The following is a 26160-nucleotide window of genomic DNA, read 5'->3' as shown; positions in this document are numbered from 1 at the left end:
ACAGCAAAGTGTTATTGAATGTTATTAAGAGGCAACAGTGAGTCAGCCAACCAGATAAGACACTTGTAACCAGCATGTATAGTGTCCTGTATAAGGTATGTGAAAGAGAGGGTCAGCGAGACAGAGAGGCAGGAGGAACTTCCCACATTATGTGAAACCTGGCCATGACATAACAGCTTTTTTAGTTTATTAGTTCCTCTCAAAGCAGTGCAGTTTGTATTGGGGTAGCTGGGACTAAGATGAGCCTGCTGACCAGAGACCAGGTTGAGGAATGGAGTCCAGCACAGGTAGCCAGCTACCTCTCTCAGGTAAGCAAGCCGAAACCCAGACCAGCAGGCCTTCACGTGAACCTTTCATGAATCATTAGGAGTGATGTTCAAAGCGAAGGCAGGGAAGGAGGCTTTTTCATATGTTGTCTTGAAGGTGCAAAATCATCTTCAAAACAAAAAGTAAGATAGGAAGCAAAAAAAACAAAGATTTCAGCTTCATGTGTGAAGAATCCATGTACTGGGTTCAGGATATTTATAGTTTGTCAGCACATGTATTTTAACATGCTGTGTGTGGTTTATTCAGAAGTGTAACTGTCTGTATTGCTCACAGAACAACATGCAAGAGTGTGCCTTAAGAGTTCAGCGAACGCAGATTGATGGCCGACGGTTTCTGGTAGGTGTTGCATAGATAGACTTTCTGATGATAAATTATTATCATCTATGTTGTTTACATTACATTTAATATCTATACAGAAGAAAAACTTAGGTCTGTAATATGCTATAAGGAATAGTGAAAAAGTCAAGCTACATAAGTAGCTTTTTCCATTGATGTGACAACACACACCAAGATTCGGTGTCATTATACCAAGTACAATTTCAGTATGGTATTGAGAAGAAGCAGCACCTATTAGCACATTTTTGCCTTCTCAAAGTTCCACTGCAATGGAATTATCTGTCCAAACAATCAAGTCCTGAAGATCTCTGGGATAGTGCTTTACTTGAATATCTCTAAGAGCGTTCCAACACCTTATCTAACCCCACTATATTCTGAAGAACAAATTCCTCCACTACATTTCCTCTATGAGGAGTAATTGTGTTTCATTGAAAATGGCAAAACCTTGCACCCAGTCATTTTAAATTAATAGATAAAACATATTCAAGTTGGTTGTATTGTTGGCAGTGTTGTCATGGTAACAAAAGTGTAAAGGTTTGTCACTTTTTCTTCCTTTTGTTCTGATGGTTGATTAAACTGGTAACTAGTAGTCATGCATACCATCTCTTCAGTTCCCTATATGTTCAGGGGTAGACACTCTACGACAAAATAAAGACGTTTACTTGCTGAAACTTCACTGAGAGCCAATTATGGACAGCTAGATTTACAGTAGTATATGAAACAGTTAACTCACTTCCTCTGATAGGAAATGTGCAAAATATGGAATTTTGAATTCAAATTAGTACAGAATTTTGTCACATTCTTGTCTAATATACCAAGTTATTCATTAAGATCAAATCAGTTAGTCTACTGGTCAGTCACCCACATTGAGCTCTAGTCTTCTTACCAGAGAAGGAAGTATGACCTAGAAAAAAGGTTTACATCTGTTTTCCATGTGTTACAGACTCTTGGTTTCAGTAACTACATTTTAATTTAGGTTACTGCAAAAGCACATCCTGGATTATACGTTCATTTGGATCTCATGAGGAATTTCTGAGATGTGTAATATCTCAGAGGGAGAGCTTTTAATTTGAATTTTGAAACTTTGAATTTTAAATACAAAACAAGACATAAAGGTTACAAGTTCTGAACCTATGCGTAATCCGTGTTTATTTTTATTTTATTAATTGATCTGTTTTGCGAAAGTAAATCTTGTCTGTGGCTCTCTGGGATGAAGCTGAAGTTAGTGAGTTTCTGTTTTAGAGTCCATACGTCACTGTTTTCATCTAGGCAGAAGTCATGCTTGATGGTTCTGGGAACCATGAGCGCTGTGTTCTCCTGGTTCCCTCTACAACCAGGAATGGGGGCTGCTTCATGATTCAGTGGTTGTATGCACTACAGCAAGCGATGACATTTCTTCTATTTACTGCTCTCTGTAGTTTTAGACAAGAGGAACCCAAGTGTAATGAAGCATTCATCAAGCTCGCTACAATACCTCCCCTCACTTGGGTCTTGCTGTATGCATTCAATGCATTGCAGCATGTTACTACACAAAGCATCAGTGCTATTGTGGGTTCCATTTGCAAATAAAGCATGCTAGATTTTTAAAAGGTTGCAACTTCAAAAGCATAGTAACGTAGTTTAGTAACTATGAAGTAGCATAGTATTAAAGACCTCGCATGCTTTGTTAGTAAATGGAACCCATTTACAAATAATAGCTCCCAATATATCCATATATGCATCCATATATAGCAATGTTTGGGCCTTAAAGATTAGGCTTAAACAGCTTCCCATATCTACAGTTCAGTCGCTTGTATCCATCTGAGAATGGAGCGCTTTGCTTAATTAATGACATCAGGAAGTCGTATACTGCATTATTTCTCGCAGATGCTATGGAGTCTTGGTTTCATTTACAATCATGCCCGTAACAAACATGAAAAAAGATTCAGGTCTGATTAATTTTAACTTTCTTTATGCATACTCAATTGGAACTTTTTTTATTTTCAATGACAGAGCATGATTGTGCATTCAGTGCTTTCCCCAATTTCCTGACCTTTTGTCTTTGGTTAAAGAAAAACATAATTCTGTCAAGACTCTTTTTTGCAAAAGTTGAAACCTCACCTCTGCTACAGCTAATCAGTTACATTTACATTACATTTACAGTAGCAGATGTTTTTATCCAGAGTGACCTAGAAAAGTGTTTTAAAATCTACTCAAAGAATGCATCATAGCAGGTACCAACAGTGCAATACCAAAAAAAAATAAGCACAGATAGCTGGGAAGAAGAAACAAATTAATTAATTTACACTTATATGGCACCTTTGTTCAGATCACAAGGACCCTTTACAATCAACACATAGCTTTATCATCCAAAAAACACCCCGGTGAGAAGGAGCAGCCAATTGTACATAGCATACCCTCAACTGGAAACCACAGCCCCCTGGGGGACTACGTCAGGTGCAGGAAGGGAAGAGAGGATAACACCCAAAACAGAGCATCATCCATCACTTGGCATGCAGACATACAATCATTCATACACACACACTATCACAGTTCTTTTGGGTAACCAAGTTTACCTAACCTCCATGTTTTTGGACTGTGGAAGGAAACCCCTTCAGACACAGGGAGAGCATGAAAGCAAAACCAACACCTTAGCGCTGAGAGGCAAGAATGCTAACCACCAAGCCACCATGCTACTCAAAGAAACACAATAATACAATGCAAAGTCAAAGCCAAATATATGTATATAGCATTTTTAACAACAGCCGTTGTCAGAAAGAAGCTTTACAGATGTCTGTGTCCAAGTACCCAGTGAGCAAATGACAGTGGTAAGGAAAAACACCCTAAGAGCATGAAGAAGAAACCTTGAAAGGAACCAAAAGTTAAAGAGGAGGCCCATCTTCGACTCCGGACACCACAGCAAGAGCAATATATACAAAAAAAACAAAATACGTAATAAGAACAATTAACAATAGAAGTTTGTTCTTGGTTCCTGGAAGTCCTGGTCTGGGCTCATGAGTGTAGGTGTGTCTGAAACACATCTGGTGCAGGAATGATCCAGGAACAGCTGCCCGGGGCAGGGGAGGGTAGCTAGAGAGGTGGGAGGAGCCACAGCAACCGAGATGGGTCAACGCTCAGCAACAACATGATACCAGAAGTAAATGTACCTCAGCAGAAAGAGAGGATAGATTATTAGGCATGTTCACATACTATGGTATATAAAATTGGGGTATATAATGAGCAAAGAAGGACTCTGACCCTAGCACAGCTAAAACTATAGAGCCAGAAGGTAACACAGACATAAGGGCTCCCTGAAATCAGAGCTCTGTTGCTCTCAGCCACAAGCTTGAGTGACAAAAAAGAGGTGAAGTGACAGCATCACAACATCCCAGTTTAGCATAACACATTTACCTAAGATGACAGGTATTTAACAAAATGCCTGACTAAACCAGTTGATTTCAACCTAACCTTAAATATTGAAACAGTGTTTGAGTCTCAAATATTAACAGGTAGGTTATTCTATAGTTCCTGTGGTTACTAAATGGGCGATTGAAGGATGGTGCAAGTAGCAAGTAGTGAGTTGCAGTAGCCAAGCCTTGAGATGACAAGGGACAAGCTCCTGGGTTGCCTCCCAAGAAAGAAAGGGTCAAATCTTTTGCAAGTTTTAGAGGAGAAACCTGCATGACCAAGTCAGGTTTGAAACATAAGTCGAGAGCAATAACTGGTGATCCGAAGTTACACCAAGGCTGTGTGCAGCTTAGAGCGACCAGGGAGTTCTAGAAGGAGACATTGAGATAAGGTGAGGATAAGGTGAAAGTTCAACTGCTCTGACAGCATGAAGCTGCTATGAGGGCAGTTTCTGTGGATTACTGGTTTGAAGCCAGACCGGTTGGAATCCTGGAGCTGGTACTGGGTGAAAACAAAAGACAACTGATTCAAAATCAGTCACAGTAGCAGTAACAGTAGGCTTGAGTACCTTGAATTGGTACCTTGAAAGCAGTAGGCATGAGTTCTGAGGATAAGGAGCTGTTGGTGATGGTAGTGATGAATGGATGCAGATCTATTTGAGACTGTCTGGAACAATGTGAAAGGAATGGGATCCATCAGACAGGTAGTCAGAGTGTTGGATTTCAGAGGTTGAAGGATCTCGTCTGTGGAGTGAGAAGAAAACCAAGTCAGAGATTTAAATGTAGAGGAATGATGACTGGTGGGAGGAGAGGAAACAGGAAAAGCACTCTGGCAGATTCTCCCCTCAAAGGTGATGAAATCATCTGAGGTAGGAGAAGAGGAAGGAGTGGGAGGGAGGGGTTGAGAAAATGCTGAAGAGCATGCGTGGATCAGACGCTGATCATTCTATTTCTCCACTGTAGTAGGATGATTTTGCAGCTGTTACTCACATTGAGAACTTGGAAAGGAGAGATTGGCATTAGCAAAGTTCTACATTTTCTCCATCATCTCTCTGCAGTTCATAGTTTTCTCCAGTTGTGGCCCAGTACATCCAGGGGGCAGCAGGGCAGATCTTGTAGTCCTGAAAGAGGTATGGCGCAAAAGGTTAACTGACGAACAGAGTGTTGAGAGGCAAGCATTATTTTTCTTTTAGCTAATTACAGGATATTGTTCACATTATTTTATTTAATGATGAACAATATTTTAATACTCAATCCAAACAGCTGGTTAGGCAGCAGGCTAACTAAAAGGTAGCAAACTAACAATCTAACAAGGCAATCAACACAACCATTCGTTGTCAATCATCTCACCTGACTTCTTTAAGTAAAATATTGTTCATCATCAATAAATAGCTTATATAAAATTCGTTCATTGTAAAGAAAAAGATTGGGAAAGATACAAACTGGGGGACCTTACAGAACTGACAGAACACAACTGCCTAAAATAATTATTAGATGTGTGATTCGAGATGAAAGTTTGTTGTCTGGACCATTCACTTACGAGGGAATGGCCAGGGTTACATGTTGTACTGCAGCCAGCCGCTAGAGGGCGGCAGACACATAGTGGCGTCACATTTTACCCGCTCTCATCCAGTCAACTTGTTCCTAATGTCTATGTGCCAAGCAAAGAGACAAAGCGAGCGTGAAATGTGAATCACTTACGTATGTACGTAAGCCTCTCGACTTGCATACGTCAAGTCAGGATCTGGAAAAGCACTTGCCCAAATTTGAAATCTATCTGCGTATTTGTGAACCTGACTGACTGTCCACCACAAAGTTAATCTTTAACTGATTAATTAGCCTACTTCAAGTCATATAACACCCAAAACTGAATGTGAGACCGTAATTACCCTCTTTACTCAGCGTCTGGCTAGGACTGTGCTGGTTGCACCTATAGTTTCTTACTAGTCTCTCACTTCATCATGGACAAATTCTGGATGACACCTTCTTCCAGGTCTCTTTGAGCTCTGTTTCATTAGTGGGTTTTCACTGAACTCTTTGTTGTGGGTACAGCCACAGAACCTCTGAGAGATTCTGCACAGATTTTTATGCCATTAAAAATCTTTTTTTTTCCTCATGTGGGAGGACTTTCTTGTCTTTATCTAACTGCAATTCAGTTTCTGCCTAGAAGTGAAAAAGTACTTAAATATATCTCAAATATAATGAAATCTATGTTTTAAATACACTAACAGATTTATGTTCTTACTTAAAATATACCATAGGCATGTTAATGCTTTCATCAAATGCACGTAGCACGTACTAGAAAAAAAAATGTATACATTACAATTTATACTATTACATTTTATTTTAAATTCATTTATTAGATGCTGGTCTTCATGCCCATTGCTATACAAACTTTTTTTCATGTATATTTTTGTCATTTTTGTCACGATTACCCACTCTCGTATCACAGTTCCCATGGTGCTTTTGTTTTGGTTGCTTGGTCCTGTTTAATTTATAGCCCTGCCTTTGATCACACCCTGCGTATAAACTGTTGAAACATTCACACATGCAGCCTGCTTCTCTCACAGCATTACAAGAGTGAGTTTTGTGATTGCATGGCTTCAGTAGTATAGCATTAAACTCTATGTACAACAATATTTTTGATCACCATAATAAAGAGAATAAATGCAATATTTGCTACATGTGTATTTGTTTTAACTTTATCTTTTAACTTTTTTTTAACTTTATCCTTTAAACTGTATTATTTAGAAACGTAATGATATAGAGTATCATAGAGTGATGAATAAGGCAAACAACATTATTGGTGACAAGAGCCAACCCCCCCCCCCTACACACACACACATACACACACACACACACACACACACACACACACACACACACATACACACACACACATACACACACACACACACCTCACACACACACACACATACACACACACACACACACACACACACATACACACACCCCACACACACACACACACACACACACACACACACACACAGACACACACACACATACATACACACACTCACTCACTCACACACACCTCATTTGAATTCTTTACATCTGGGGCACATTTTTGTTGCCCTCTATTGAGACCATATCATATTCACAAAAAAATACATTTCATTTGCTCCCCAAGCCATTATGTATTAGGGAATGTATATAATAATAAGGCTGTCCAGCTGGTCTCGCCTGCTTTTGGCGAGGTGCGTGTCATGTGTATGGCTATGTGTGTGTCATTGGTGACTTGTGATGATGCATGGTTATATGTAAAATTTTGTCTGTTGGTGACCCTGTCAGATTGTGATGAAATGCTTTGTGATTGTGCAGCAAACCAATTTCCCCAAGGGAACAAATAAAGTGTCCATCAAAAATGTAATAGATAAATGCTTCTAAACTTGTCAACTGGCTGAAAATATTTTTGACGTGCATTAACTTTACATTACTCAATGCACCCAATGCACTCCTTTCTTTTTAGTGATGCAGCTGACCACATTAATTCATTTCCCAGACTAAAAGTAACAGATCAACCTTGCTTACTTTACACATCTTTCTTTTTTTTTTCCCTTCAGTGGAGACTCGCTACATTTCATCCTGTTAAACTTTGTTTTTCTGGCACACAGCATGGCCTTGTCACCCCAAAAGCGCCACTATGATTGATTATCCATGGAACACTGTGTAAATGTCAAGCAAGGGTTTGTGTTCTACTCAGCAGAGAGCAGTCTTTCTGGGAGTGGAAGCTTGAGCCCAGGTCACGTGTTCCTGAGGTGACACCTGGCCATTTCTTCTGGGGCTTTCTGTGGATGTTATGCTTTACTGTTTAAGACGGATGCTTTTATGCCTCACTGTTTGAGTTGGTGGTTTTCTCCCTTACTGTGTGAGGGTTAAGCTTATCTGCTTATTGCTGTTAAGGGCCTTTGTCAGAACAGCTGGGAATATTTACTTGTGTAAATATGTAAATGTACAATTTCTCCACATTTAGACTGTGTAGCTGTGACTGCAGTTCCACAGAACCTGACACCTTGAAAATGAATGTGGATTTCTGCACAGCCTCATAGACAAGCATAAATGTTTGAGTACAGGGTGTTTTGTGTATATCAGAATCTGAGGTTCTCATTTATGTCTGGCTCTCATTAAATGGCATTAAAAGAACAGCCCATTGTTAAACCTCAAATAATTGCAAATGCAAAAAATGTATATATGCTGTGGAAAGAGCAATGGAAAATAACTAGTACCACATTCGTAATTCTCCCCCTGCCGCACTATCAGTGCTGTTGGCATTTCCCTTGGAGTTTCTGAATTAGTAATCACAAATCATTTTAATCTCAAGCAGGTTATCTATCATGCTATCATCTTCTCTGATGTAAGTTCTACTGTTTATATTGCAATATCAAATGCAATCTATGAAGAGGCTTCAGAAAAACACAAACATCTGTAAAGGTGTGTGTGTTACATTAGAAATGCTCTTTTAGTAATCAGAAATAACTTTTTAGTTATTAGTGATCTCAGTTACCTCATTCCTAAGTAAGATCCACCTAAACATTGTGTATATAGATCAGGGTAATAAAAGTTTCATCAGGTTACCTTTTATATGTGAATGAAATACAAGCACACATAAATCATAAATCACAAAAACAGGAAGATCAGACCAACAGTGACTCAAGGTGTTCGCTTACGCATGTGTGAATTCCCTCCATTTCTGAATTTTTTATCATATTTTCCCTCACACATAGCTATAAAAACCAATCAGTGTGTTGGAGTGCACTGGGGTGTGGGTGCAGTGGAGCTGTGTGTATGCCTCATGTTGCATTTGTGTGGCTAACACTGTAGACACTAGTTTTTTATCTGCTAATAATAATCAAAGACGGGGCTTGAAATAATAGTTCTTCATAAAGAATGCTCAACAACACGTATCAGTGGTGAGCAGCAGATTAGATCATCGCTATGTGTTCTCTAATCGTATCCTCACTGTCATTTGGATTGGGTGCTCAAAGTATGCGATTAATGAGTTTGCATATTCAAGTGCTGTTTATGCATTTAACCATCTGCTCCTGTTCTGGGGTGTCTAGCAAATGAGTCAGTAGATAATAACATTTGCTGGAACTAGGTGAGTGTAGGCAGAAAGTGAATCCTTATGGACTCATTTGGAGCCAAGCCATTTGCAAGAACCAACTGAAACATGAAACACCCTAACAGAGTTGCATAGTATTGCTATATTGCTCTCAGTCCAGAGTGCCATGCCAAACATATGGTGCTGGAAGGTGAAGTAAGACATCATAACACACACATACAGGATGTGGAGGGGGGGGCTTTCCTATCCAGTTTTCACCGGTGGGACTTCTCAAGCTCTTCCTCTCTTGCTGGGCAGGCCTGCGTTCCTTTCGGCAGGGATGTTGGGTCAAAGTCGATGCGTTCACTCAGATTTTTTCAGCTAAGTTGTTGATGCCTTTGGTACCTGTTGCTGGAGCAGCCTGCATGCCCAGCATGGGGCTGTGAGGTCTCTGGCGCCCTGCGTATAGGCAACATCTCCTCTTTAATATGCGACTAGGCTTCTAGGCCATGGAGGTGCCTCGTCTCTCACTTCAGCTCCTGGAGAAACGCCACATAAATAATTCACTCTGCTCTGCAGCATCTAAGCAGGTGCCCCGGTGATATATTTGATTTTTCATTCCGTGTCAAAAGGCTAAGCTTGATTTTTAGTCAGCTGTGGGAGATTTGCCTTGCTCTCTGCCTGTCTGTAGAGAGAGCGAGAGAGAGGATGAACAGGTGCAAAACCACTGCATCAGTGTGTCCCACTTCTGGCTAAACTTATTCAACACAGACTTAGTTATTGTAACATCTCCATCAAAATGACACTTGCCACTTTGGGGGTCAAGCCATTTGGCTGGCTCAGCTGGACTATTGAAGGTGTCTATTGGTACCTTACTCCTAATTCTAGAAAAGATAAGACAATATGGTCTCCATTCACACTGGTTCTGCAGTCCACACACCACTGCTCCCTCCCCTCAGTTATGCAAAATGAGGATACCTCCTGACTGAATGCTAACAGACAAATACTCAGACAAAGGTACTGATTAACCCACTTAGAGTAAATGCCTCTACGGGTTAATCAGTACCTTAACCATAGAGTATTTAAGAGGAAAACTGTTACTTTGTGTGTGTTACTCTGTGGGTGTGGGAGTTTTTGCAAATATCATGAAAAATGAAAGCTGTCTATGGAAATATTAGACTTTCAGTAGAGGAACAAAATGTGATGCCATTATACATAAAACCAAAATCCACTGCTGTGTGTGGCACATACATCTCCATGGTAGGACTTAGAATCTACATACTCACACAATGCCATTTTAACCATAAACTGGCATAGCTGAAGCAGCTGATCAGTGTCTCTGATAACATCTAAACATTAGAGGCAGATGTGGTGCAATAGGATGGTTGAGGCTCTGCACTCCTGCCACTGAGGATAGCAAGGGTTAAAGTAAAAAGAAACTGCATGAGGAAGGTCTCAGACATACAAAAATAAATGAGAACCAAGCCTGGAACATCTGTGATCAGATTTTTTTAGATGCTTTTTGCCCTTGGAATGAGAATGTTTGACTTCCTTTAAAGACATCACTGATCATTTATTAAAACTCACCATGGTCTGAGGGTATAATGTTCCAGAATTGTAAGGTTACATGGGGATCTGAGGTTGCGCTTCTAAAAAGTGAATTATCTGGGGGGTAATAAACTGGGGGAGTTAAAATGTATTCCAAATCTGCTGCTTACAGAATGTTCTAGGACCACATGAGTCCCATCATTTCTGTTCAGTGTTAAGCCTTTTTAAACCTGTAAAATATCTCCATCTAGTGTTGAAATTGGCTAATACATCTGTACTGTCAATTAAAAAAAAGGGGGGGGGGGGGCACTTTGCAAGGTTATGTTCTAACATGTTTTATTGCCTTGATAATAATGTCAAGATAAAGGATGATCAGGGATAATCCAAAATATGAAGACACGCCATGTACTGACACCATGTTCTAGAGGCATGTGGTTGCCTGTTTAATCTCTCCTGTTTTTGTTTTCACAGAACCTCTCTGACAACGATCTAAGCAAGTTCAGTCTTATCAACCGACCGTAAGACACTCGCCAGTTCTTGCTTTTGATTTCTACATTTTAGCAAACACAAATGAGCAAGTACAAAGACTTCCTTAAGATATACTTTGTGCGGTTTCTCTCATATCCCTGGTACACATGCGTACACACACACTGACCAACAAACACACATATACATTCTTCTACATTTCTAATTTCTAAACAATAGAAGAACTGGAATTATTAAAATTGACCAGTCTCAGCTGAGACTTAGCCTGTGCTGCTTGTAAACACTTGTCTAGTGTGTCTATCTCTCTAACACACACACACACAATGTGTTTATATAAGCACATTACACTTGTGCTTTATTTACTAAGTCTGGCTTTTTGATCTTACTGGAATAATGTTTTGGAATGTGTATATTCCTTCACAGCAGGGTTTTGTTTGAATTAGACAAACAGACAAACTGAAAATCCATAACTGAATTCCTTCAAATATTTTATTTTGAATTATTAATTATTCATTTATGTATTTTTAACCATGGCTTCACCATGTTTCAAACATGTAATTTCTTCCTCTTCCTAATACATAAATCTCATTGTGTAAGCTCAGTAGTCAGGCTTCTGAAGTAACCACTGAGTTTCAGTAACTGATACTGCATTCAAGTCTTCCTCGGAAATTCCTACTTACTAGTTTGGAGGTCGTAATTACGACATGGTATGCGTTCATGTGTTTTGTTTTGTGGGTTTTCTCTTTTTTTGGTTGAGAGAAAACACCATGAAAAAACCCTTTTTGTTTTTACTTTTGCATCTTCAAAAACAAGACGTTTATTTTGTATACAATGTGTACAAGCTTGAACTGAACAGTTAACATGCAGAACTGCCACTAATAAGCTTAAACCTTTACCTAAAAACCTAGTATAAGAGCAGCATCCATACAGTCAGACAAAAAGTACTGAATTAGCACAAAATCTACCCACAAGCAGCAGTGCTACCACCACAGTAGAGGGCATCATCACTGTGGTTATGCCTAACAAACAGCATAACGTTTCAAAAAGACAATATATTCCTCATTCTGACCACACCAGGATGGCCAGTGTGTAACTCTTCCGGGACCCTCCAGCGCAGTTTAGGAAAGACAATGCCTCTCCTCCCTCACATCAAGTCTACTTGATGCACAGACACCTGTTAAGGAATAGCCCACTGACATTCAGCTTACTCAGTGCTCTGTCCCCCTGCATGATCAGTCTCAAGACTGCTGATAAGGTAGGATCTGCCTGTGCTCTGCCTTTTGCAATGAATGTCACTGGAGTTGACTGGAAGTGTTTCCATTTGCCTTGTCTTCGCGTTGCACTCATAACATCAGCCGCAAGAGACCATCAGCGTTAACATGGTGTGCTGCTTTCTTGTACTCAATGGAGTAATGGACTAAATCCCACCTCTGCATGCGTGCTGCTGCCATAGAAGTAACCACTTTCTGTGCACCAAAGATTGTGTTCAGGGGGCAAAGATCAGTGAGGAGTGTGAGCTTTCGCCCATAGAGATATTGGTGGAACTTATTACTTCAAATATGATTGCTAAGGTGAGGCTCAATTTGTGAACTATGCAAAAGCTCCTGGCCTCTCTTCACCATTGGGAAGCACATGAGAGATGACCGCACCAATGCCGGACGGCGATGCATCACATGCCGACCGGATACTGCTTCGAGGGTCATGATGTGTCCGTACGTTGTGTGGCAAGCTGTTCCTTTGCCTCCTGATTGCAGATTCATATTCTGTAGACCAAAGCCACCGTTGTCAGATTGAGAATGAATGGGCCATAATATTTGATCAAACTCAAAAAACAATCTTAACTGGGTCAGGTTGGATGGAGCTGGCGCCTCAGCAACTTTCTCTGGAAATCTGTGCAACCCTGCAACATCAATTATGTGTCCCAAGTACTCCAGATAGTCTCTGAAGAGTTCACACATTCCCTTCTCAACCCGCAAGCCAAAGTCCTGCAGACATCCAAGAACTGCATCCAAATGCTCAAGATGTTCAGTATCGGTGCGCCTCATTACCAGAAAATCACCCAGATTGTAGTGGACATCATGTATCCCTTGCAGTATCTGGTCCATGGCCTTCTGAAAGATGTCTAGAGCTCAGGCAATACCAAAAGGAAGGCAATTATAACAAAAGAGGCTATTCTACATGGTAATTGTTAGGAGCTTTTGCGAATGTTTGTCAACTTTCATCTGCAGATAGGCATAGGACAGATCTATCTTGCTGAACCGCTGAGATCTTCAATCTGCAGAATTGGGTAATGTTCAACTTGGAGGAAAGGCACTGCTCCAGTTTCCTTTAGTTCTGGGACGACAGCAGTGGCCCAATCAATACTGTACTGTGGCAACACTCCTATGTCCGTGAGGCGTTTTCATTCAGCATTAACCCTTGGACACTGCATTTGGGACCATTCTGGGCTGTAAAAACTTGGGTTTGTGCTCAGACTTCAGTGACACACCTGCCTCAGTGCATTTCACAACTCCAAGCTCCTTAGAGAAAACAGCAGCATGTTCCTTACATACATAATCCAACGTGTTCATACGTACTGCCCTAATCTTTCCGGTCTGATTTTGTGTAGCCACTCTATGAAACAGTGGTGGATAATCACCCTTAACGACGTAAAGTTTCACCTTTATATCGACGGCTTCTGGGGGGCAGTGTCAGCTGAAATAACGAAACCGCTGCATTACGCCACTGACCGTTTTTGGGGGGGTTTTTTTTACCTCTGCAAACGCGCTTCCCGCATACATTAACTTTGTACCAAAAGTCATCACTTTGATTCGATTTTGCACACGGATTGCATTTATTTAGTCATAATTATTAGTTATGCCCTTGCTCGACGAAAATAACACAGCTTTACGTCAGCCCGACCAAGCGGTTTTGACAAGTCTACCCCCGCCAAGTCTATCCCCGTCTATCACCGCCAAAATCGCAGTGCTCCCACAATCTTCTCATCACCCACCTCCTGAGTCCGTGTATGAACGCGAATATGTCCGGAGCAAAATCACATGCCTAGTCGTCCATTATGTTATGTCTGCACTAACGTAACATTTCAAAAAGACAACATATAGCGCCTACTTTCAATAACACGACGGACACGTGTTGGAGTTTAATTTGGAACCCAGCTTTACTCGGTTTTCGCCCAAGCGATACGAACAATACTGCCCCCTACTGACACATAAAGATAACAGTAAGTGTACGCAGCAGTTTCATTCTTGGTTTCCCCGTTTGTTCGGCCTCAATTCCAAAGGGCGTTACCTTCTCTTAAATGCGTTCTTATTGGTCTAGTAGAAATATATGCAAACATTGTGTGCTTCGGTGCTACAAAACTTCATACCATTAAATGCATATACAAAAGTATATATGTAATAATAAAGGCTAAGTTTTGTGGTCACAAATTCTCAGGTTCAAGGCCAATTTTTGTTGTCATGAAAAGGAGATTATATTAAATTAATCCAACCATCTTTAAATGAAAATACTCTAAATACTGTTGAGACATGTATGTACTTTAATATTTTTGTGTATATTTTGTATTTTTGTAAAACAAACTTATGTAAAACAGTAGAAAAACCAAACCCAGCTTTGCAGAGAGTTGCAGTATGGGACATCTCAACAACAAATAGCGAAGCACTCCGCGTTACGCCCTCCCATTTGTAATTTTGGCCCTGGTGTAGAATTCACTATCAGAAAATTATTTATCTATTACATATGTAACAAAATCACAAACGCCATCTTATTTTATGACTTATAGAAAAAAACTAAACAGTATAACAGTAACCCCAACATTATTAGACATATATTATAAATCATTTAACCATTGTATTTACATCAAATTTTGCATGCATATACATTTTATTCTTGTACAGTATATGTGGGCAAAATAAGTAAAGAGTGAATATACATTTTTATCATGCAAGAGGTCTTAGCCCAAACCTGTCACTGTTGTACTATTACTCATACTATTATGTAGTCTATTTTTAATTATGAAACATTTAGAAAGACAAAGGGGAAAAAGACTAACCACAAGTGTCATGTGTCTGAGCCTTGGCTCTCTGCCAAGTGCAAGATCTGTCAGGCTCAACCTACAGAGAGCACTCATCTTCACTTATTCACACTCCCAGTATGGAGACCTTAAGCAAGATAACTGCTCCTGCTAGTGAGAAACTTAGGTAAGAAAGCCTTCCATTTCAGTTTGCTGAATTTATTACCTACAAGTGTTCAATCTAAAAAGTGCTGTATTGTATATTATATTAAATTGTGTTGGCAAAAAGTTATGTGTTTCGTATAGGTACAGTGTAGCGTCAGTTTAATTTCTTTATGCTTAAGTTAAACTAAGTACCAGGAACATTTGTAAAAACAAATGTAAAAACAAATGTAAACAAACATTTGTTTTTACAAATGTTTTTACAAATGTTTTTACAAATGTAAAAACATTTGTAAAAACAAATGTAAATTCATTTAACTATTTGCTTTAAACATTCAAAAATTAATGCTTATAAGTTAAGGGAGGTGGAGCAAGAGTTGATAAAACAGAGAAATTATTCAGTAGTAATGTTACACTTTTAAACCTGTCCTAACAAGCTTACACTTTCAAAACATCAGTGCAAGTTACTTTGGCTGGATGAATGTTTTCATTCACTGTGCATTCTGTTATCATTGTTGATTATACGTCTCATTTTCCTCAGTCATACACCTGCAGCTCTACTCCCACAAACACACATACACATATATACACCCTCCCACATGACGCATGGAAGGCTGCAGACACCCGGGAGCCATGAGTCAGTGTCCTGTGGTGTTAACTCCCACATAATCAGCAGAATGCTGTATGTGGAAAGTGGTGACCTTACATTTTAATATTAGTGTAATGTTAACCTTGTAAGTAGTTGTCTGGAAAGTGTATGAGATTTGGGAAAGAGGGGTACAGACTTGCTTAGCCCAAAACCCTTCTTAGCATATTCAAAACAAAAACTTTTTCAGCACGTTTTTGTTCTTTTTTATGTGGTAAAAATTATTAACAATTATTATTTCAATAAAATATCAACGTTGATCACAAAGTGTAATGACACTTAATGAGGGCATAAAGCCAACCAATCATTCAAAGAGAAAACTGTAATGTTGTGATATGCATGAAAGTTTACATTCACTCCCACACTGACAGTGCTGAAGGACTTTGGGAAATGTCCATTTTAATTATGCTCTTCATCGAAATTTCAGGCAGCTCCAAAAAATAGTCCAGGACATCAAAAAGAATGACGACAGTATTTTCAACCGATTGAAAAGGTGGGTTTCAAATTGTTTAGCAAAAAATAGACAAAACTATATGAACAATATGTTTGATATCAGTTTTGGTGTGTGTGTGTGTGTGTGTGTGTGTGTGTGTGTGTGTTGGGGGCGGGGGACAAATAATTTATAGAAGATAATTTTAATATATCCATGGGTGAACAAAAATAGTTATTATGCTTTAAGGGTAGGAAACATCTGTAGTCATGTGTGGCTCTCAGTTCCTCACTCAGAGTCCAAACAGGAAGTGCAATTGTACAAACATACTAACAGAGGTAACAGAGCATTTAGCTGTATATGGTAGAATACCTGTGTGAAGGGTGCTTGCAATGTGTGCTATGTGCCTATGAACATGTATGATTAGTTGAGTTGACTGACATGTTTGCCCGAGTTGCATTTGTTTGTTTGTTGTTTTTGATTTTGAGGGGGATTTTTTGGCAAAAGACTAAACTAAGAAACTACATTTAACACCTGATAAGTAATTAAGTGCTCTTATTTTAATTTTATTTTCAGGTTTCAGAATGAACAGACAGCTAATATTCTCAAAACTGGCAGAAATACATTGGATCGGTATGACAAAGCTTGCAATTTCATCTGAAATACTAACTAATCTGCTAACCAAGAATATTTATCATTCTTTAACCCCTGATTTACTTCCACTGACTCGAGGCAGTAACTATATGTTTTACTTATGAGTTATGCCTCCTGTCAGTTTGTTTTTGTAGAAATAGTCTGAATTCACAGGAATTCAAACAAGGCAACATGTACACAATGTTGCGAAAGTTCATATAATGACCAGGGTGTAATCTTTTTCATGCATATTCTTACATGTCCTAGGTCTTTCCAAGAAAGGACAATAATCATTTATTACTTCACCATGCCTTGCTCTGTAGCTATCTGCCGGTTTTCTGACTAGAAACTTTGGTTCCAGGCTTGTGCTGTAGTCATTTGCTAACCTTTGCTGGTTCAGCGTCACTTGACGCAGACAAGACAAGGCACATGCCTTTCCACTTCAGGCCACCACAGTGGACTGCATCAGACATGCTGGTTGAGTCTTGATTTAAAGAATCGAAGCACTCAATGTGTCCATCTGTGTGGCAAACATGAATTCCTGACTTCCATTTGTTAACATATTTTTGACACCTGAGATGAGTCCATTACAGAGGCTTATTTTGTACTGAATAACAGGTGTGAACCCAAAACATCAAAATGATGTTGCATACCTATTTTTTGGTCACATTAATTGCCTATCACTCTGTTCTTCCATAAACTGGTTTACATTTCCATAAACAGCTTTGATTCAAGTTACACTGAGTTTATTTAGTTAAATAGTTCACTATAATTGATTGAATAGTTCACTATAATTTATTAATTTTAATTAGTTTGAAGGGATTGACTGTAGGCCTACTGAACAAATTTCAATTTCTGCTAAAACACATTTCTATGTCCTGTCTCAAAGATTTTTTTCTCTGTGGTCTACATGGTATGCATGTGGTCTACAAGGTACATTTAGAAAACAGATGAAAATGTTTCATCTTAAGGCTTTGGTGTCAGTAATAGGAGCATCAACACTCCTCACGTTGTTCATGGGTATTGCCACTATCTGATGCTACATTTCAGCTTGTGCAAAAATGATTTCTACTGACTGTAACGCTGGAGGCTTTAGGCAGGATGCGGAGACGAATAGCATGAAACACCAACATATGTACACGACAGACCTTTATACATATGATAAACGACACAATAATGAGCAGGTGTGAGGCACAAGGAGGGCGTGGCCACGTTGACGAACACACACACAAGACAACATTGTTGGCGGGGGGGGGGGCTATCATGACATCGAATTCATCCCTCAGATAATCAAAGGTCCTTCTCAGCATGCAGCTGTCCAATATCTGAGTTCATGCAGTGCAGGAACTGTAGCATTCCATGGAGGACTAACGCTACCCAGCAACCCTGCTCATATGCACCTATATTACATGCTATAATGTATGTTTAGTTTTTTTATAGTATAATATCTATCCCTGTAGCTATAGTCTTGGCCATGTTTAACAAGGCGTCTTACTTGGCACACGTGAGAAAGGATATCTTTAAATACAAATATCTACCTCTGCAATTATGCACTGCATATTTATAACTCTGTTTCAGAATAAAAAACAAAGGACCTCCAAAAGTACCTGCAAGAGACTATCCTGGCAAGTCACCCCCTTTTACCTTCAGCTGTCACTTTAGAACTTTAAAGACTGTTTGACTTTATAGTCATAGTATATATTGACTAATATTGATGGACTAATTTTGCTAGTCATAATCAATGCATTTTATGAACGAGCAATAAACAGTAAACATTCATCTTGTTTTGTTTTTTTTTCTTAGGGGATGACCAAGCAGAGTGGTCTGGGTCAGAGTTTGTGAGTTTCACTCTTTACTCTTCACTCTTTCTCTAGAAGGGAAAACCATAGAAATTAAATCAATATTGTACTGTACAAATATCTACAGATTAGGATTAGATCAAATATAGATTAGTAAATGAAGAGGAGAACATAACCATAGCGGTGCTAAATGTGGCTTATTGCAGGATAGCGATGTGTATGAAGATCCGCAGGGTGAACATGATGACAACTACGAGCCTCCACCATGTGAAGAAGTCTTCACGCCTGCCCCTGCTACCCGTTACCATGCAGGAGAATATCTTGGTAAGTAACCTCACACAATCACTGAGATACAAACCCAGTATGACCCAGGATGCAGATGAAATGAGAAGCTAAATCTTACCACTACACAAATAATAAACATTGGTTTGTTTTTATATTAGTGTGGTTAGTGTGTTTTTCACCAAGATACACTAAAGGAAAAGAAATGACAAAACATATTTTTAATACAACTTATACTTCTCAGTAATTTTGGAATTTTGATGTTTAAAGTTACATAGAAAGCACAAAAATGAATACCTGAATAATAGAAAATATGTACACATATTTAATGAAGTATGAATTAATTGAATTAATTTAAATTATGTAACTGAATTTAAATTAGATTTTTTTTTTCTTTTCTGAAGTGGAAAAAACACCATGAGGGTTAAAACTGAGTTAGTAAAAAAGTTCAGTTTCATTTTACATGGAGAGAACACTTGCATGGCTCTATTTTATCATACAATCACTACTTTCTTGAAAACTGCAGGTGGAAAATACCACTCAAATATGAGTCCACTGGTATAAGATGAGGTCAGCGCATTCTGATGCAAAATTAAAACCACGACTTTTGTCACCAGATCACTGGCTCAAATATACCAACTTCCTGTGTTCAGTATTGTTTACCTTTTCCAGACTCACGTCCTGGTCGAATGACTCAAACAAAACCAACAACGGCCATATGGCCAATCAAACCATCGATTCCTGAGAAGCCCAGTCCAGACCGGCCAATGAAAAATGAAGTAAGTAAATATGCTTCATTGTACTTCAAGAGAATGTCTCAGATGATGTAGTATAGCACTTCCTTTTTGTAATCTTTATTCCCTTTTCCATAGCAGACAAGTCTATCCTAAAAACATTACATGACTCTAGTGAGTCATGTCTATTTGTATAGCATATTTAAAATAGAAATAAATGATAAACTGCTAACATGGTACTACTTAAAATCTAAAAGCATGTTCTTTTTGTGCAGGAAGACTATGTTCATCCAGAGGAAATCATGGATGACGATAACTATATTGACCCTTCTGAGAAAGGTCATACAGATAAGATACTTCAGAAAACAAAGCATGGAGGCCTTTTGCAAGATCTCTGTTAAAATCTGCATTATGTTGGAGCTAATCCACCTTAAACAGTGATATACAAAAAAACAAACAAAAAAAAAACAAAACAAAACAGAAATCTATTTGTCTCTATTCATATTTTTATATCACATTTACATTGTCCTCTTGGGCACCAAATACCAACCCACATGAAAACCTCATGAGAGAATACACTGACCCCTTCCAGCACCATCAGCAAAACAGAAAAATAATGTGACTTTTCATTGTATAGATTCTACATCAGCTTTGGATACACCAAGTATTTTCAACATTTCTTGTTTTTTTATGGTGATTTCCTCAGTTACACAGGACTGTCACAAGTGCACCTCCTTTTCAAAACTCCTATGCATGATTCTTGCTACTGCCCAGCACCAAATTAATACAGCAATATAGACCCTTTCTAGCAGGCTGAGGCTCAGCATTCAGCCAAAAATTACACTGTGCAAGATTTCTAACTGTAAAATAAATATAAAACAAACGGTGCATGTGGCATTTTAAGATTCAGAATATCATTGCATTTTGAGATCATTTTTCATTTTTCTCTCTATAGATCACGCAGACAACCGTGAAAACCAACACTTTCCAAGGCGATCAGACAGTCCAGGTGCTATTTTTTGTTTTTTTGTTTTTTTTGGTCTAGTTTTTATTTATATGGAACACCATTCAGATATCTTTGGTCTTGTGAGAATCTTATTAACTGAAAACATCACTAGTGGAACTAGCCATCCATTACATTGACCGAGTTGAAGCAGTTATTGACTGCAAAGGATTAGTAGCTATGTATTAAATATGTCAGTGTATGTAAGATTATAATTTGCCCAGTTACTTAGGTTCCCTCCAAAATACCCTTCAATTAAGTCTATTTCAAGTTTTTGGACTACAGAACCAAAACAGCAATAACTGTGTCAAATTCTTATGAGCTGCACTGCAGGCTACATAGTATATTGGGCATCACATTACAAAAAACAACATGAAAATATAACTACTGATTATTTTTCAATTGTTTTCTAGATGTCTATGAGGTTCCTGATAACGTAAGTTTTAAACACTGAGTTAGCTTATCTTCTCCACTCCAGCAAAGAAGCTATATTAATAACAATACATTTTAACACTAAGTTCACATTCCTTTAGTCTGCAAATTTCATCCTTTTATTATTTGCACTATTACATAGGTAATTGTTTAATGGTACATGGTATGTGCTGTGAAAAGCTGTTTCTCTTTCTTCAAAGGACGATTCTCCAGGCATTAGTAGGTATGGCTATGATTTCTCTCAACCTTCATTACACCAGTCTGGCACACCACTGTATGATGCAAGTAGGTTTCATAAAGAAAGCATGTAGGCTATTCTTATGAAAATGCCTGTTTTAAGATTACATTGTGGCATACCAAAATGCTTAGATTTATTTTTATCTTGTTACTGAACGCGGTCTGATACTTTGTTATTGATGTCTGTGTGTGCTCAGCAGTGCGTGACATGGTTCCTTTAATAAAAAATCGAAACCCACCAGTAATGCAGGCTGATCTGATGAAAGTCATCTCGTTCCTTATTGTGACACCTGTTGAATGTATTTTTCCCCCTGAAAATACTCACCAAATGAATTATTTGTTGCCTGGAATTATTCATAACCGTTCCTCTTTCTGGTTCACAGGTGCAGTACAAAGATGCAACTCCCACCTCTAAGACTGCCCCCTACACCTAGTCCCAGGTATTACAATTTCTGTGGAATATATCTGAATTGTGAGTTCATACCATCAGATGTATATACATTTGCTCTAACAAAGCACTAAACAATATTGGGAGTAACAGAATAAATCAGATATGTAATACACAAAAGTCCTTATAATTCAATAATAATAAAAGAGGAATCAGATTATGGAGAGTCCTGTTAATAAGGTCATTAAGGAATAAATACAAACATGTAAGGTCTGGGTTGAACAAGCAAACATAGGCCCACCCGAAATCAAAAATGATGAGTGAGAACAATGAACAAGACTTTGAATGATCTGAACATAGACACCAGAACAATATTGTAATGAACAAACAAAACAAACACCCAAAACCCAAGAAGCCTTTATACAAGGATTGATGAGGGTTCAGAGGATGTCTGTGTGAGACTACTAAGTTTACTAAGGCCCTAATCAGCTAATTGGTAATATGTAACAGAATAGACTTTCTTACCTTCTCAAGTTACTGCAGCAATGTTATCTTTTATCCTCACAGAATGAATACCAGGAAACCAATTTCCTGCTTAGTAAGTATTACAGATTATTTAAAAATGATTAAAACACATAAGATCAAAACTGGAAGAAGGCTGGGTATGTTTGTGTGCAAGACCTTATAAGGATTTGAATACGAAATGGTAGTCACAAAATGATAAATGTTATTTGATAAAATGATAAGTGTTCTTTGTTATCTCCTTACCCAGGAGCCGGAGGAAGAGGAAGACTATGAAGTTTGTAATGATGAGGGTGAGGTCTTAATGAAGTGCTGTATTTGGATAATTTTGAAATTCCAAAAATGTTATGAATAAAGGATTTGGATATTACTGAAAGAATGGTAATTACATACATTCTTATGTAAATTTTGGAGATATGCAATAACTCCAGCCTATGTTAATTTCTTAAGACTGAATAACTAAAGTAACACTCACAAACAGTAAATAATGTTTTAGCTGACTGAATGGGCCACCCTCTAAATGAATGTGTATTACTCGACTGTGATCTAACATCTGACTTTTCTCTGTTAGGTGTAACTAAAAGGCCAGAGAAGACTGTAAAAGACAGCAAGCCTAGACCACTACCAAGGGAACTGTAGGTCATGTAGATAGGAATAGGCATTATTTCAGTAAATACAATGCTAGAGTCAAAATCAATCACCACTGCAATATAATTTGTACTTTGTTGCCTGTTTGTTAGGAATCATCCAAAACCCCCATTTTTTCAGGTATGTAAATGACTAATATTAAATTTTTTAAATTGCCCTTTAACTTTTGGAGGTTTAGTTTCATTAAGTTTCACAATTATGCATTTCAATTTCCAGAAAGCAAGTATTCCAGCAAAAGCCAATGAAGGTAATTATCTGTGAGACATGGAAAAATCTCTCAATAATGGCACAATTTCATAAAATGGCAATAGTGTAAATGTTTTGTTTTGCACATGCTACATTTCTGACTCTAAGCATGCTAAAAATGGTAGTTGTCATTATTCCAAAGTCATGTGTTTTCATTTTATGTAGGTTAATGGATATTAGCCTTATTTTTTATTAGGAAAAGTTTTTTTAGTTGTATATATCTTCTACAAAACCAAAACAATCAAATAAAAATAATTTTAAAGGAGAAGGTTTGTTTTATTTCAGGAAAAGTGACATTTACATAAGGAATGGGCATAGCATTTATGGAAAAATATTACACCTAAAAACTATTTAGGTTGTCTGCTAACCACCAGCTAAATGTTGTAATGGGCCCCCAAGTAAAAATGGAGCTCACCTCTATTTTAAATGTACCTGATGCTCTGCAGCTGCACCAAAAAGTGTAGCTCGAGATTCAGCAAACCATGGGGCCGGCCAACCCACCAAAGTATTCTATCGCATGAAGTAGGTAACCAAAGCCAAATAAAGCATAATGAAAAGAACTGAACAAATATCCAGTACAAACATTGACATTAAACACTGAAGACTCTTAATGTGTTTTGCCATCCGCAGGATGCCTATGCCTTGTGATAGCCCCAGCCAGAGTAAGTGGTCCTAAAAATAGATTTCATTACACACACATAGAAACACACTGACAGTGGTTCAGGGCTTTCAGTTGTATGTTTTCATAGCTTGTTTTTGTAATTGTATGCCTGTTTGTGCAGAGTTCACAGCAGCAGAGAGAGGAAGCCTGTCTCAGGAGGACATTGAAGCTAGAGAGCAAGAGCAGGTTATTACCATGCTCCCTCTCTCAGTAACACTACCTTTTAGTTGGTCTGTTATAACTCACATAGTATGTCTCTTTTTAGAACAATATTGTTATTCAGTATATTTCAGCATTTTCCCCAGAACGCTATGTGTACCAGGTACTTTGACAGTCATCTACCATTGCACTATGCCTTGAACTAATTACAGCTATAATGTGTTATTTAGTTGCTATCTATTCATTACAGGTTCACTGTATTATATTGGCTGTGAAAAGTATTATTTCTAGATGGGAGTTTTGCACAGATGTGCATGTTTTGCTCATAATGTGCATGTTTCTTTGACACTAGAAGTACATTAGGCAACCTACTGTATATGTAAAGCATGAAGTAGCCCATGTCGTACATATTTTTACATTCCAGAAGGCTGGCGTATTTAATAAGCCCTGGTATACCAGCACTTGTCACCGCAAGACAGCAGAGGACATCCTGATCCGATCAGCCAAGGCATGACAGACTAACAACACACTGACCAGCTGAGACAAACATCGCTAGCATGTCACACTTCATTAAGTCCTTTATCAGATAATTAAAAAACTGAACAATTGATCCTTTGCAATGAAAAACCATATATCAGCCATTTCCCATTTTTGTGTAAACAGTTTAGTTTTTGATTTTGTACAGCTTTTACAAATACATATAAAATGCTAAATATGCTTCATATAGACTTACTTCATTCACATGGGCATTTAATAAAACTTGCAATAATGCTTTATATTTTTATTTTGTAGAATGTGGAAAAACTGTAAATTGATATTTATGGTTTTTCATTGTGAGGGCTCAATTGTGCTGCCCTTACCAGCAAGTTTATTATAAGCATTTACCTCATTCCTTCCCTCACTGACCGCTTTAGGCACCATTACAGACTGTAGCCTGCCTGTCGGCGAGCACAGTTCAGCCCCTCACTACCACTCATCACTGGTCAGTTTCTTAATGACCACTGCTATAAGGATATTATTTGCATGATGGACCATTTCCAAAACAGACATGGTAATGGCATGGTGTTGGGGGTTAAACAGGTGCAAGCCAACAGCAACCTTGGGGTTGGTGCATCACTATTGATAAATGGCTAGAGGAATACCTAAGTTTCTGCATGGCATTCCTAAAAGGTGCACAGTGCAGAGATCATTTCATTCTCCCCTGGTACCATCTGTCTCTTCCTCCCTCAGGACGGGTCTTACCTGGTGAGGAAGAGCTCGGGACTGGATGCCCTGCAGCCATACACCTTGGTGGTTTTCTACAATAGCAGAGTGTACAACATCCCAGTACGCTACATTCCTGACACAAAGCAGTATGCCCTGGGCAAACAGAAAAGCAGAGAGGAGGTAAGGCAGGAAGCAGTCCGCTGCCATTGTAGAGTCAGGAGGCATTACGTCAGTGCTTAAACCATACCACATGATTGGAGAATAAACCAACATAAAAGATTTGGTTAGAGCAGTAAAGTGCCGTCATATGTCATTTATTGAAATTTCCTCTCCATTTCTATCTTTTAGCGATTTAATAGTGTTTCTGAAATTATTGAGAATCACCAAAGGAACACTCTTGTGTTGGTGGACACGCAAAGTCACACCAAGGACTCTACCAAACTGAGACATGCACTGACACCATGAGAACTCAATGGAGTGGCACAACAGTTCACACATCCTGGAACCACTATACTGATGACTGTGTTAAAAGAATCATCATTTTTAATGTCATGTTAGTTTCTTATCTGCTTTTCCAACATTTATCCAGACATAAGACAATAGAGACCATGGGAATAATTTGATATGGAATTGTCCATAATGTAAAACTGCAGACTATTTGGAAAAGACATTGTAAATATGTAATGTGTTCATTTTGTTTTACCTTAACATTTTCTGACAAAACCTATTTTTGTAATGACATTTAAGATGTTGTACTTAAATATACAGCTATGTCGGAATATTTCTGCATTTCTATTTGACTACAAAATTAC

General features: G+C 38.4%; 1 protein-coding gene and 1 long non-coding RNA gene across 3 annotated transcripts; both read left to right on the top strand.

The window, feature by feature from the left end:
- The first annotated feature begins 234 nt into the window (after positions 1 to 234).
- On the top strand, positions 235 to 11181 carry LOC145660298 (uncharacterized). The gene is made up of 3 exons (XR_014126546.1): positions 235 to 308; positions 601 to 663; positions 11134 to 11181. It is a non-coding gene; the product is annotated as an uncharacterized LOC145660298 (long non-coding RNA).
- A 4073-nt stretch (positions 11182 to 15254) lies between these two features.
- blnk (B cell linker) lies at positions 15255 to 26129 on the top strand. Of its 2 annotated transcripts, XM_027014165.3 has the most exons (23): positions 15255 to 15347; positions 16396 to 16461; positions 16975 to 17031; positions 18610 to 18656; positions 18835 to 18869; positions 19037 to 19154; positions 19785 to 19891; positions 20122 to 20185; positions 20802 to 20855; positions 21263 to 21285; positions 21482 to 21504; positions 21902 to 21958; positions 22474 to 22504; positions 22679 to 22721; positions 23000 to 23063; positions 23169 to 23196; positions 23293 to 23323; positions 23769 to 23844; positions 23953 to 23984; positions 24105 to 24169; positions 24567 to 24650; positions 25373 to 25528; positions 25697 to 26129. In XM_027014165.3, the coding sequence occupies exons 1-23, from the start codon at positions 15301 to 15303 to the stop codon at positions 25811 to 25813; spliced, it is 1425 nt and encodes a 474-aa protein (XP_026869966.2). In that variant the 5' UTR covers positions 15255 to 15300; the 3' UTR covers positions 25814 to 26129. The 2 variants fall into 2 exon arrangements, with proteins under 2 accessions (XP_026869966.2, XP_081580894.1); XM_081724768.1 differs by lacking the exon at positions 24567 to 24650.
- The last annotated feature ends 31 nt before the right edge of the window (positions 26130 to 26160 follow it).

Source organism: Electrophorus electricus, chromosome 12 (genome assembly GCF_041902795.1).
Source record: "Electrophorus electricus isolate QZ-2024a chromosome 12, ASM4190279v1, whole genome shotgun sequence".
NCBI classification, from domain to species: Eukaryota; Metazoa; Chordata; class Actinopteri; order Gymnotiformes; family Gymnotidae; genus Electrophorus; species Electrophorus electricus.
This window is presented reverse-complemented; position numbering and strand designations above follow the sequence as displayed.

Excerpts from the sequence above, each read along its gene's own strand:
- blnk (XM_027014165.3), top strand. The coding sequence starts at position 15,301 with ATGGAGACCTTAAGCAAGATAACTGCTCCTGCTAGTGAGAAACTTAG. Across the intron at positions 23,064-23,168 it reads AGACCACTACCAAGGGAACT|GAATCATCCAAAACCCCCAT; the intron begins GTAGGTCATGTA and ends CCTGTTTGTTAG. Across the intron at positions 23,197-23,292 it reads CAAAACCCCCATTTTTTCAG|AAAGCAAGTATTCCAGCAAA; the intron begins GTATGTAAATGA and ends TTCAATTTCCAG.